At 44.6% G+C, this 14626-nt stretch overlaps 1 protein-coding gene across 1 annotated transcript in view; it reads right to left on the bottom strand.

The window, feature by feature from the left end:
• cracr2b (calcium release activated channel regulator 2B) overlaps positions 1-14626 on the bottom strand; it is a 164623-nt gene that overhangs the window by 77434 nt on the left and 72563 nt on the right. The window contains exons 4-6 of the mRNA XM_041196657.1: positions 3954-4125; positions 1076-1222; positions 451-541 (exon numbers count right to left, since the gene is read on the bottom strand). Coding sequence (XP_041052591.1) covers positions 451-541; positions 1076-1222; positions 3954-4125 — 410 coding nt within the window. The remainder of the gene's footprint in view (positions 1-450; positions 542-1075; positions 1223-3953; positions 4126-14626) is intronic.

Genomic DNA, 14626 nt, shown 5'->3' with positions numbered 1-14626 from the left:
CAATGTAATGCAGGAAATGAAGTACCCTGCACACTTAAACTTGAATAAGCCAAGCCCCTTGGATTCCTACTGCTCAGACTTAAACAGTGGTCAAACTGGACATATTGGAACTGGTGTACTAAAGAGAAAGTATGAGCAGCCAAGTTAAGATGATAGAGGTGGAAGGGCAGCCTGGCATGGCTCCAAGATCTTGAGCTAAAATGGTAGGCTGCAGATTAAGAACATAGGATGAGAACATTATTTGTTTAAAACATTATTTTGGACTTTAGTAATTTCAATTACTGAAAAAAGAGTAAATAATGAAAATAGCAAACAAGAAAGGAAAAGTATTTCAAGTAACTTGTGGGAACCCAGTAGAGTCCTGAGGAGACAAAGTTTATTGAAAGCTGTTTAACAGAAATGGCAGAAACTTGAATTAACTGCGCCCTCAAAATAAAATCAAACAGTTACCTGACTCAATAGCTTTTCTTTCTCTTTCTTGATCTGTTGCTCCATTTCTTCATACAAGTATCGTACCTCTCGGTCATGGTCACATTCCCTTCTGTATTTAAGATAAAGAAAGGAGCTTCAGACTAGAAACTAAATACTTTCTACACACTTGTACACTACTTGGGGCAACAGGCAAATACTCAACAAAATGACGATTCATCTTGGAATAACTTTCTCTGATTTTGCATTGAATCAACTGGTGATGAACAAAGAAAAAATAATTTTAATTAATGACAGGAAAGGAAAAGAGATCAAGTATACAGACAGAAAGCCTAAAGTTTTTTGAGTTTCTGACACCATTGCATGACATTTTGATTCCCTTCTTGCTATTTTCTCTCCTCGTCTCAGGAATTTAATGACCTGAGTACTCCTACTTCCTTTGCCAGCCTAGACAGTGAGCGGTAACCAACTATTCACCATGGGTGCAGAAGACATGATGGCCTAACTCGACTCTGGCTTCGCCTGGAATCTGTAAATAAACACTTTTCAGTGGAGTTTTCTGGATAATGGCCAGGAACCAAGTCAATTTCTACAACCTTTGAATACAAGGTGCAGGCCATGCTTACTAAAAATCGCAATTGATTACCGTTTCAATGCCTGTTCCATGGTTTCCTTGTCATGTTGCACCTCCTGGATGTGTGTTGAAACTTTAGATAAAAACTGTTCAAAGTTAGCCAGCAGCTCAGGCTTGTCCCTCCTTAACCTGGTCCATAACTCCCTCACTTCATATTGACTGGAGGGGGAGAAAAGGAATACTTTACAGAAATTAGCACACATCTAATACAAATATCAGATTGTTTGGTTATTTAATCACACCAAGGCTATAATATGAATGGATTATGTCAGTCTTCTAAGTTTTTTTTCTTTATTCCTTCATGGGATGTGAAGGCAGCATTTGTTGCCCATCCCTAATTGCCAAGCCATTTAAGAGGGCAATTAAGAGTCTACCACATTGCTGTGGGTCTTGCAGTCACATGTAGGCCAGACCAAGTAAGGATTAGTGAAACAGATAGTTTTTTTTACAACAATCAATGATACTTTCATGGTCACCAGTACAAATGTCCCCAGAACATTAGCCAGGGTATCTGGATTACTAGCCCAGTGACAATACCATTACACCACCATCTCTCTATAGATATTCTATCAAATACAGTAATGCTTATCAGTCTATTAAATGGTTTGACCACATGATGTTTAGGCTGTGCTGTACTGCCCAAATTTTAAACTATATGGGCAGGTAACCCATTAGTGTAACAATAACCTTCCCTGATCTGAGCCAGATATTTATTTATTTTCCACATGTGCTTTCTCAATCTTTGAAGGCAGACTGCGCAAACATTTGGTAGGACAAGGCCAGGCACAAATAACACCATGTGAGCATAGAGGACAACAGCTGGACAGACTCACCAACTTCAAATCAGTACAACTTTTCCTTACATAACAATACAAGGTTGTGAACATGCTATGTTTCCTCACATCAATGAGTCGCTTATCCTGATTTAAAATAATTCCTAACTAACCAGATTCATTTTTCTCTTAACCTAACCAAAATGTGCCCTTGCACTTTTAATTTTCAAAACCTTACTAATGGCATCCTTTGTTAGAACTAACCGCCCGTATTTCCATTTCTGCTTTTATCACATCACCAATATATAAACTGCTGACCTGTTCTCTCAGGGGCGGTGTCTAGTGAATAAAGTACTGCTCTGCTGGTTTTGTGGAATGCCTTGTGATTGGAAGATGAACAATGTCCAAAGTTGCATCAATCTTCAGTGACAGCCATTTGCTCCAAGCCAAACCAGAAAAAAAGTTGGACTGTACACACAGTATATTCTGCTGATTTTTATCTACGTTTACAGTCCTGGACCTGATTTTACAGGTGCTCATTAGAAAACCTTGAGTAAATTCCCACCATCAAGTTACATTTCAGATTGTATTCTTTCTCTCTCCCAGTTTGTACAAAGAACTCTCTGTCTCTCTCTTACACGTGCCTGTATATTAACCTAACAAAACTATTACTTGATGAGGTTTGTTCCTTCAGTTCCCACTTTCCTCATCTCCTACAGACACCATTACTTGTTGGGGTACAATTGGTGGGAATATGGTGACATTGTGGTAATGTCACTGGACTAGTAATCCAAAGGTCCAGCCTAATGCTCTTGGAGAATGGGATCAAATCCCACCACAGCAGCAGATGGAATTGAAATTCAACTAATAAGAATATCTGGAAGTGAAAGCTAGTAACAGTGACCATGAAATGATCATCAATTATTGTAAAACCCCATCTGGCTCATTAATGACCTTTAGGGAAGGAAATCTGCCATCCTTGCCTGGTCTGTCCTACATGTGACTCCAGACACACAGCAATATGGTTGACTCTTAACTGCCCTCTGAAATGGCCTTGCAAGCCACTCAGTTCAAGTGCAATTAGGGATGGGCAACAAATGCTGGCCTTGCCAGTGACACTCCAATCCCATGAATGCATAAATTTAAAAAATCCCTTTGGTATCTCTTGGTACCGAGAAACCAGAGTCAAGGAATATCACAACAGTGAGAATAATCACAATCAAACTTGATCTGGTTGTCACCTGACGCCCATATGCAAGACATCTTCCACAGGGATTACTAGATAACAGTAACGAATAGGAAGCCTGGTCCAATCTCTCCTTACCTAACCTGGCTTGGTGAGGTGAAATGTTGCACTTTCAACACTGCCACTAAAAGCAGCCTTCCTCTGTCAGAAGAAAGTGGTAGAGGAAGAAATGGAAGGAATATTTTTTACTTAACCCAATCAAAGCTCAATGAGAGACTTGATTGACCCTGCCCAGTACAAAGTCATTTTTCACATTGCTGCAGTCACTTGTTCCGCTTTACTTCTAACAGAGGTGTACAAGTATAGGTTGATGCAGGTCCTCTGAGCTCACTCTATATCGTGCCTGGTCAAGGGGTTGGGTCAACATCTGTCAAAACAGACTCAGAGAACAGACTTTGCTACAGAGAAGTGAACGGAATTGATGCTTTCATGAAAATTTGCTTGTTTTATTTTTGGCAACAAACCACAAGAATACCACTGCACTGCATTTTTGTTCCTCTATGGTCTAACATTTCTGTAGCACTAGAAATCCAAACAACATAGATGCTAACTAATGTCTTTTTATATAAAAGCAAAATTCCCAACATTCTTCATGAACACCATGAAAGGTCAAAAAAGCCCATTCCTTATCCCATAGAGAAACTTTGGAACTTTAATTCACTGAATTTTACTTAAATGAAGACTCTATTTTCTTTGAACATCTGCACCAAGTACATTCTATGGACTACATACTAATCAGCCTTGAAAGTTTTCAATAATTTTTTTTTTCTCTAACATTAACATCTTGCTCCACTCATTAAGAGTTAGACTCTAAATGTCATTGGATGAAAGATATAAAATGAACAACGGAACCAAACTTGCAAATACTTACTCCTCGAAGATCTGTGAAGCACCGAGTTGCTGCATCATGAAACAAAATCGCTTCTCCTCCACATCATCTATGATATCCAGATCATCAGACCAGCCGGACTCAAATGTTTCCTCAAGCTTGGAGCTTTCTAGCCTTTCCGTTGCCGGCAATATCTTGATACCTATGAATTGTCCTGTACATTCAAGAAACAATTTTACAAGCTACTCAACAATGGATTGAAAAGAACTTAAACTTGGATAAGCCAAGCCCCTTGGACTCCTACTGCTCAGACTTAAACAGTGGTCAAACTGGACATATTGGAACTGGTGTACTAAAGAGAAAGTATGAGCAGCCAAGTTAAGATGATAGAGGTGGAAGGGCAGCCTGGCATGGCTCCAGGATCTTGAGCTAAAATGGTAGGCTGCAGATTAAGAACATAGGATGAGAACATTAAAAAATAGGTCCAGACTATACGGTCCCTCGATCCTGCTCCAGTCTGATCGTATCTGATCATTTGCCTCAACTCTACTTTCTCGCCCTCTCCCCCCATCCCTTGATTCCCCGAGAGATCAAAAATCTCGCTATTCCAGTCTTGAATAAACCTAATGATGGAGCATCCAAAACCTTCTGGGGTAGACAAGATTCACAGCCCTCTGAGTGAAGAAGTTTCTTCTGATTTCAGTCCTACATGATTGGCCCCTTATCCTGAGACTGTGCTCCCATGTTCTGGATTTCTCTGCCAAGGAAAACCACCTCTGTCTACCCTGTCAAGCCCCTTCAGAATTTTGAATTAAAAAATGAGAGGCGATCTCATTGAAACAAAGAAAAGCTTCAGCAACCATAGGCCCAATTTACTCAACCACCTACCATAGGATAATCCTTCATCCCAGGATCCAGTCTATAAACCTGCACTGTACCACCTCTAAAGCAAGTATATCCTTCCTTGGACATGGATACCAAAACTGCCCTGAATACTCCAGGTGTCATCAAAGTCCTCGATTATAGCCACATAATTAAAGCAAGTTTTTCTTATTCTTATATTCCAATTCCTTTGCAATAAAGACCAACTTGTCATTTACCTTTATAATTGTTTGCTGTACTTGCATGCTGACTTTTGTGTTCATCTTATGAGTACACTCACATCTCTCTGAACATCAACATTGAAAAATTTCACACCTTTTAAAAAATACCCTATATTTCTATTCTTATTAAAGTAAATAATTTCACACTTCCCCACATTATTATCTAATCAACCTTTCTATATCTCTTTGCAGCCTCTTTACATCTTCCTCACAGCTTACATTCCCATCTAGCTTTGCATCATCAGCAAACTTGGATATATTACTGTCAATCTCTTTGTCGAAATCATTAACGTGGGCCCAGATCTTCCAGTCTCCAGATAATCAGAGACCAGATGCAAGACGCAAGTTGTGCTTCAGGACCCTGTGGAAATCCAGACATACTGATCTATGTGGGACTTGGCTGGGAAGTTTGAACTTCTGATGGGCAATTCCTCTGCTCCCCAGGACCCTCCAAAAAAGTCTGAGTTAGAGTTGGAGACTTCAGATAATTCTAACTTTTCTGAATAGTTCCCCAGAAAATGTGAGACTCCCAAGTAAACATATAACTGACCCCCCTACCCCACCACGAACCCCTGACTCCCCCCTCGAACCCCAACTACCTCCCCAACCCCCAACCTGTCTAACGCCCACTGCCCGCTGGCCTGCCCCAACCCCCCTCCCCACTCAACCCAACAGCAACCCTGCACACACCTATTCCCTCCCACAATGAAAAGCTGTTTAAACATCCCAGAAATTTTCAGTGTGTTAGTGAACATGTACCAGAATACGGCAGCTAGTACTGTAAAAAGCTTGTCTTACCCTGGATGATCCAGCACTACAAGAAAGCAGTTTGATGGAAGACCGCACCATGAAGGAGTCAGGATCGGAAGACCTGACCAGAAATGCGAGTGGTTTGTGGCACAGAAAAGCAGGAGCGGAGTTGCAATCTGACAGTGATTGCCGCTCTTCAGAAGATTCAGGCTATAGATCCTAAATAGCTGAGCCCATTGCATGATCCTTTTAGCACTCCACTAGTTACAGCCTTCCAACTTGAAAATGCCCCATGTATCCTTACTTTCTGATTCCTGTCCATTGACCAATTCTGCATCCATGCTCATATATTACCCCCAACTCCACGATCCCTTATTTTGCGTTTTAAACTTTTGTGTCACACTATCAAATGCCTTTTGGAAATCCAAGTATACAGCATCTACAGACTCCCCTTTATATACCCTATGAAATACATCCTCAAAAATAATCTAAAAATTTTATAATTTCCCTCTTGCAGAATCATACTGACTCTGTCTGATCATGCTATGATCTTCTAAGTGCATTGTATGACTTTCTTAATAATAGATTCTAGCATTTTCCTGACAACCGACTAGACTAACTGGCCTGTAGTTGCCCATCTTCTTTCTCTTTTCTTTCTTGAATAGCAGTGTTAATTTAATGACTTCCAATCCAATAGGACTGCCCTAGATTCTAGGGAATTTCGGATAAACATAACCACTATTCACTAGCTTTGCAACTACCTCTTTCAGAACCTGAGATATGGATCATTAGGCCTTGAGGATTTATCAGCGTTTAGCTCAAGTATCTCCAAAATTTTTTCCCTGCTGCTATTAACTATTTTAAGTTCCTCAGACTTATTAGCCCCTTAGTTACCCTCTAGTTCTGGTATGTAATCTGTCTTCTACCGTGAAGTGTCATGCCAAGAAGGCATAAAGAAAAAAAATCTAAAAGAAATTTCTCTTCCATATTCTCTTGTTTAATTTTTTTTAATGGACAACTGTTCTGCTAAAATAACCACAGCTAGTCACATACTGGTAGTTCTCTCAAACTCTCAGCAGTTCCAATGGACAAAGGCAAACTCATAAACCTTCTGGAATGTGACTTGTGTGAACATAGCAGCCAAACCAACACAAAGAATGAGTAGATGAGACGTCTGCACCAGCCTGGACAAAGGCAGAGCTATTTGTGATTCTTCATCTCCAACATTGTGCCAACGATTCCAAGTTACCTGCTCAAAGTACGATGGTTTTTAACAAGGGGGCCTTGTGAGCTGACTGGCTCGGCTCGAAACCACCCTATCACCTGACCGAGACTTGAGCTGTTTGAATTGCTTTAATTATACAGCTTTCGGATTCCATGTTCAGTTCTGTTTAACTACAGGAGAGATAACAGGACTCCAGGCTAGATCAGCCTGCCTCTGACCTCCATCTCTCTCGAAGCCGAGTACCCAGAAAGAATCCTGCATTTCACTTACAAACTGAACTAATTCCCAGAATACCAGAGTACTTTGCTACATCTTCACCTGCCTCAGCCTTCAACCAAGCTCCAAGGAAAAAGGCAAGGACTCCTGGCAGGCAAAGCCAACTGGAAGAACCTTCCCTGGGCAAAGATTCACTGAACTCTTGACTCACATGAAACAGTAATTCTTATTTCTTTTCTCCGTGGTCTTTGCCCTGTACCTCTTTCTTTCCCGTTTCCCTCTTTTATTGTGTGATTGTACCAGGGTTACATAGCGACACCCCTTCACAGTGTTTTGAGTGTGTGTAAAATAATCTAACCCTCTGATTTTACCCTACTCTTGGTGGCTGTGGGGTTATTAATAGAGGATTAGATCTCTCCAAAACTGAAGGGTTGGGAAAAATATGCCACCACTTATAAAGGGAGAAATCAAAAATCAAAAACATTTTTCTGTTTATGGGCAGTGGTGAGAGGAGAAATCAGGACTGTTTGAAATTAAACGCCCTCCTCTCTTAAGAGAAGACAGACACAAAGGCACGAATTTTTCAGTTGGTGGGTGGGCTCGATGGGAGCAGGTGGGGGCAGTCGGGAACCCAACTGCCGCTCACAATTGGGTGCGCACAGTGATTTTAGATGGGTAGGCCAATTAAGGCCCGCCCAGCGTAATTCACTGCTCCTGAAATCAGTGGGAAGGGGCGGGCAGTGGCAGGAGGCGGGAGGTCCAATGGTGACCCAGCAGCCTATTCAAAAATGGCGTAGACAGCCGTCCTAAGGCTGCCACAAAGTTCGGTCATCTGCGATGGACAATGTCATCGGTGAGCAGGCCAGGCGTGAGGCAGGCTGATGGGGCAGTCGGTCCCGAGGTTTTACGATGAGTGCCTTGCTACCCGCCTCGAGAAGGAGGTGGCAGAATGCCGGGATATCTTTGTCCCAAAGGATGGGAAGGGGAGACCCCCCCCCGCCACCTAACCAAACATGCCTGGGAGGAGGTGGCATCACAGGGCAGCTCCCACGATGTGGTGAGATGCACATGGATGCAGTGCCACAAGCGGTTTAAAGAACTCCTGCGATCGGGAAGGGTGAGCGCTGTGTTGGCATGGGTCACTTAGCACAGCAGTTACGTTCATGGGATGTGGGCTTCGTTAGCTGGGCCAGCATTTATCGCCCATCCCTAATTGCCCTTGAGAAGGTGCTGGTGAGCTGCCTTCTTGAACTGCTGGGTGCATCCACAGTGCTGTTAGGGAGGGAGTTCCAGGATTTGGACCCAGTGGCAGTAAAGGAACAGTGATAAATTTCAAAGTCAGGATGGTGAGTGACTTGGAGGGGAACTTCCAGGTGGCGGTGTTCCCATCTGTCTACTGCTCTTGTCCTTCTAGGTGGTAATGGTCGTGGGTTTGGAAGTTCTTAGAGTGTGAGTGACAAATGTTATGGAGGCAGCATCTAGGCAAGGGGGTCAGCCCTGGCTGCTCAGAATGAGTGTATGGCGGCTCCAGGGTCATGAATCGGATAAGCCCTGCTAGGTTTTCCTCAGGTGGGGATGGTAAGGCTGCAATGGTATTGCAGGTACAGGGTGGACTAATCAATGCTCCTCTCTCCTTTCAGGAGATGACAACACACAATAATGCCGAGCGGCTGTGGACTGGCGGAGGGCAGCCCCACCCTCTGATCCTCACTAGATACGTGCAGGAGGCACTGGGGCTGGAGAGGTGTCATGCGCCCAGGTCAACCGGCCACACTGAGGTAAGAGTGCCGTGCACTGAGGTCACAATGTCTGTAAGTGCAACCATTCCGCTGTTGATTGCATATTGATTTCAGCCTCGAATATGGAATCCCCATTGATAATGGAAAGATGAGGGCACCCTGATCCAGGTGCCAGGCACGCACAGTAACACTGTAACTACTTCAACTAATCAAATGTCCTTGTTCTTTCTTTCAGGCTCACCAGAGCACGCCCGGCCTCAGGAGGTAGAGGGACCGCCACTCACCTGAGAGCACTGATGATATAAACGCACCAGCGTCACACCCTCTCAGCCAGGCAGGCACCAGTGCAGATACCAGCACCTCGGTGGGAATTACATCGTCGGTTAGTATCTCAGTGCACAGCGGTGAGGGCACGTCACACTCGCTTGAGGCACAGGTGGAGGCAGTGAGTGCCCAGGGCACAGACGGTGAGAGGAATGCTGCGGACCAGGAACATGCTCAGTCGGTGGCTGATGATGGGCCTCTGGAGTCGGCCCTCAGGCAGCAGATGCTGAAAGTCCAGCAGGAGGATCTGATGAAGATACATGAGGGAATGTGTGCCATGGTCTCCGTGATGGAGGAGGTCCATGCAGAGCATGAGCAATGCAATGAGCCTCATGGCCGAGTACACTGCCTCTTCCATGGAGAGAATGGCGACTCTCATGGAGAGGCTCCACCAGGACTGAATTAGGGGTTCCCGAGGATGCGCTCGGACCTGCAAGCCCTCACAACAGCATTGACCTCAGGTGGTCACTGTCAGTGTGGGAGCTGGATTGGTCACCCAGTATCCCAGCTAGCAACCCATCCATCGATGGTGAACAGGGGGGTCCAAAGTGACCTGACGTAGGCACACGAGCTGCTTGTTGTCTCTGCGGGCTCCTCTCAGGGCACTCTGGATGAGGGCAGCTGCTCCTCCTCCTCTCTGCCAGTGACCATTGCATGCGATGAGGCTGCGGCGACTGGAGAGATGCCAGCCGTGTTACTGGCTGCTCCCTCCCAATCAGGGCCAGCACAGGCTCCACAGGCCAGAGGATGCCCGCCAAGGTCATCAAGGCAAACAGGACAGCAGAGTCCGCAGGCTGTCCCCAATGCCAGTTCCAGCAAGGCAGGAGCACCTAGACGTAGCACCCGGAAACATAAACATAAAGCACCTTAGGCTTATCACTGGTGTCTTCTTTTGCACCACTTTTAAGTTACTGTTAACTTGATGTGCTATTCAGCACCTTTTAATTTAGTTTGATATTTGTATGCCAAGCTGCAAAGTATTAAATGTGTTGGTTCTCAACAATCCCTGGTTGTTTCATTAATTCTGCAGCTGAAGGGGAACCCATGATGTTATGAGTGACTTATTTGTCATTGAGTTTTATTGAAATGGTACATAGTTCATGTTGTTGACCAAGCAAGTGTTGCTCTCAGGTATCAAGCATGGAGCCTGCAGCCCTGGTACGTGGTGATGGTTCTTCTTTGGCAGGCTAACTGAAGGAGCATTGGATTAAAGCCTCCCTGGTGTCTCTGCCTCCCTGGAGGTTGCCCAGGTCGGCGTCTATCCCCTCAGCGTTCTCCTGAGCGTGCTCGTCCTCGGACTCACTACTGGACTCATTGTCTGCAGCTGGAGCAGCTGCATCAATATCTTCTTCCTCCACTGTATCCCCTCTTTCCAGCACCAGGTTGTGGAAAGTGCAGGATGCAACCACTATCAGTGACACACGATCTGGCGGGTATTGGAGTGCGCCCCCTGAACGGTCCAAGCATCAGAAGCGCATCTTGAGAAGACCGATGGTTCTCTCCACCTGGGTCCCAGTGTACAGCTGCTCAGCTTCTGTTCTTGGATGGCGGGGAGGCATCATGAGCCACCTTCCGAGGGGATAGCCCTTGTCACCCAGCAGCCATCCATCCAGCCGGGCTGGAGCACTGAAGAGCCTCGGCACCTGGGAGTATCTCAGGATGTAAGCATCATGGGAGCTGCCTGGGTTCTTTGCACAGACTTGCAGAATCTGCATCCTGTGATCACACACTATCTGCACTTCCTGTTGACGAAGGGTCCCGGCTCACCCACTGGTGCCTTGATGGCCACATGTGTGCAGTCTATTGCAGCCTGGACGCGGGGGAAGCCAGTTATCACTGCAAAGCCTCTGGCTCACTGTGTCTGGTTGGCCTCTTCCGTACAGTAATGAATGAAAGTCAATGCATGTCTGAACAGAACATCTGTCACCAGCTTGACACAACTATGGACAGCTGATTGGGAGACTCCACAAAGATCACCCACTGACCCCTGGAAAGAGCCAGAGGCATAGATGTTGAGGGCCACCATGACCTTCAGCGCCACTGGCATGGGGTATCCACCCACACAGTTGGAGCTGATCTCAGGGCCAATGATCTGGCAGATGGAGGTCACAAGTTCCCTTGAGAGATAGAGCCTCCTATGGCACTGCATCTCGGACATATTGAGGGAGCTGCATCACCGCCTGAAAACCCTGGCAGCAGGATAGTGGCATCTTCTGCGGCCCCTTCCACCTTGGACTTCCTGTCGGCCCTGCGCCCCTTGTGCCTGCACTTGTTCCCCCACAGGTCACTCCCCTGGAGGCTGAATATAGACTCCTGGCTTCCTCCCCCTTCTGGCCCTCTCTTCCTCCTCAGAGGAGGTGCCTCCAGCGGAGCCCACAGTCCCCATTCCCAGGGCAAGGGAAGGCTGTCTGATACCTGGAAGGCCCCAAGTGTTATGACTCCTCCAGAGTCTTGAACTGAAGCCCATTATTTCTGTCAAAGCAGCTCTGAAACAAAATGAAGTTGTCCTGTTCACACAAGCAAGTAGCAGTAAGTAATAAACTAAAGTTCTAACAACTCACATTAGCAAGCCCACTCACCCCTCTCTTCCCGTCCATAGATGGGGTTTGTGAAAATATGGCCTACCCGCCTGCCCGTTGCGCCCGTGAGACACCCTGAAAATCGCACGGGCTGTGCAAAATCATTGTCAATTGCTGCCTCAAGGGCCTTAACTGGCCCATTAATTAATGGTGAGTGTGCCTCCGAATACATAGCGTGCCTGCCTTCTGAAATATCGCAGTGATGTCGGGACGCATGCCAGACGTCATCGTGCATCATTTTACGTGCATGCGTGTTGGGCCCGCCCCCACATGCCAACTGTGAAATTCTTCCCAAAATATTTGTTCAATGTCTCTGCCATTTCCTCAAACCCCATGATAATTCCTCCTTCTGGCTGTTAATGGTGAAATTGTGCTGCAATAGAATACATGCTTTAAGTTGGTAACTAAACACAGCTGTCCTCAATCAGAGAAGAATTTAGGGAATCATTGCAAGAGTATATAAACCAATTCACGCTGGATGTCTGGGAGGAACTGGGAGAGTTTGTGACTTTACTTGCTGTCTTGGAAATAAACCTGGTTTAAGGTCCAGGCTAGCATCAGACTAATTCTTCCTCAACTTACAATTACTGGAATTAACACCAGCTACAATCCTCCTTTCCGTCTACTTGTAAAAGCTTTTACAGTCTGTTTTTATATTCCTGGCTGCTTTTCTCTCATTCAATTTATTTCCCTTTTCATTAACTTTTGGTGGCCCTTTTCTGGTTTCCAAAACACTACCAATCCACAGATTTACTACTATTACTATGCAACATTCTCTTAATCTATTACCATTTTTAACCTTTTTAGTAAGCCACGGATGGATCTTTCTCAGGAGGTTTTATTTTTCAATGGTTTTGTTGAAAACATTGAATTATTTTTTTAAATTATTCTCATTGTTTATTTACCATCATATCTTTCAGTGTATTTGCCCAATCAATCTTAGCCAACTCTCCTCTCATATCTATGCCATTGGCATTGTTTAAGTTTTAGATTCTTGTGTGGGACTGGAGTAAAGCAATCTCAAACTTAATGTGGAATTCAATTGTATTATGACAACTTTTCCTCAACTTTTACTAGGGGAGTACTAATTAACCCTGCCCCTTTGCACAATACCAGACTGGTATCTTTTGGTTGGTTCCACAACATATTATTCTAGGAAACTGTCATGTAAGATTTGGACAAATTTATCTTCCAGATTACTTTTCCAATCTGATGCTTTCAGATTGCACACAGCACTGCCATTTTCTTTGTCAGAGGCTCTCAGTTAAGCCTAGGTGTTTCACCACAGAAAATCAGAGAAAATAAAATAAATAAATTGGAATACTGCGTATCTAGGCCACTCTCCAACATCTCCCAGCAGACAACTGGAGAGGAATCATGGCACAAACTCCTGAGAATAAGTTGCTGGACAGTTCATGTATGGTTTTGTCACAGAGAAATCAAGGTGCAAAGGGCAAGAATGTTACAGGATTACAAAGGTTTCCCCAAAGTTTAGGGAAATAATTCTTTATATTTGTAGAAGGGTTCATGTTCAGCTACTTATTAGTAAAATTCAGAAGCATGTGACTGGGGCCAAATAGCAAAATCAGGCAATAAAACCGGAAAATACTGGAAATTCTCAGCAGGTCTGACATCACGTCAGTTGGAAGGCTGTGGTGATGGCTGTTTCTCCCTCCAGAGATGCTGTCAGGTCCTGCACTTTCTGTTTTTATTGCTGAGTTCCTGCACCTGGAATAATTTGCTCTTTCATCAGCAAAAGCAGCCAATGATCTTAGAAAATTCACTAGATCATAGTGATGATGCAGCCAGATTAGCTTGAAAATGGGCTTCTTTGTTCCAACCCTTTTTCACTCCATTAATCTTTTTCTGTAATAATAGATATGCAAACCAGGAAGATGACACTTTTTCAAGTGTTTTTTTTTTCCAAAGTTACCTTATCCAAATAGATTTTCTGTCAAAATGTTAGAAAAACACCCTAGAAGTGTATCACCACATTTCCAAAATTTAACATTTTCAAAATTAATCATACAGGTGGAACTAATGATCTGCATAATAGCCCAACAGCAATCGTGTTAAAGACAATTACTGTACAATTGCCACCTTGAAAGTTCATCAGTAGATGCCTAGCAATGAGGATTGGAGGTCTAGGCTAAAAGTTTCTTACTCAACCATCACTATTACAGTACCAAAAGTCCTCAAGGGCAAATGGTACATTATTTTTGGAAAGTTCTTCACCTTTCATCTGATGTTAAAGTTAACTCTGTTTTCCTTTCCACTGATGCTACCTGACTTGCTGCATATTTCCAACATTTTCTGTTTTATTTCAGATTTCCAGCACTTGCAGTATTTTATTTGTGTGGTTGTTTTTAGCGTCAGTCAGTCCTTCCTTTTCTTGCCTACCTCTTTGCAGACTCCTATTTGGGTGTTGTCAGACTTGTGTTCTGCTTTCTTCCCTGGGTGGGGCCTGGAGGCTGCTGGAGTGCAAGGTAAGTGCCTCTACATTTACTTTTCCTCCACCCCCACAGCCCCTTCCCTCTCGGCATCTTCTCTGAGCCCTGAAGTCCTCCCGCAGTCCTGTCCCTCGATGTCACTAATGATGGTGGCTGTGGCCCATGGCCCTTCACCTCCCAACCTCAGAGGTCAGGAGCAGAAGGGCCCTGGGCCACAGACACCATCACTGAGGGACTAGACTGGGGGAGGACTTCAGGACAGAAAATATGTTGGGAGGGTAAGGACCTTCCCTTCCCTTCCCCTCCTGAGTTGGCCACCATCTCCACAG

This window comes from Carcharodon carcharias, chromosome 10, assembly GCF_017639515.1.
Source record: "Carcharodon carcharias isolate sCarCar2 chromosome 10, sCarCar2.pri, whole genome shotgun sequence".
Lineage (NCBI taxonomy): Eukaryota > Metazoa > Chordata > Chondrichthyes > Lamniformes > Lamnidae > Carcharodon > Carcharodon carcharias.
The sequence above is the reverse complement of the archived record's forward strand: the minus strand, read 5'-3'. Positions and strand labels throughout refer to the sequence as shown.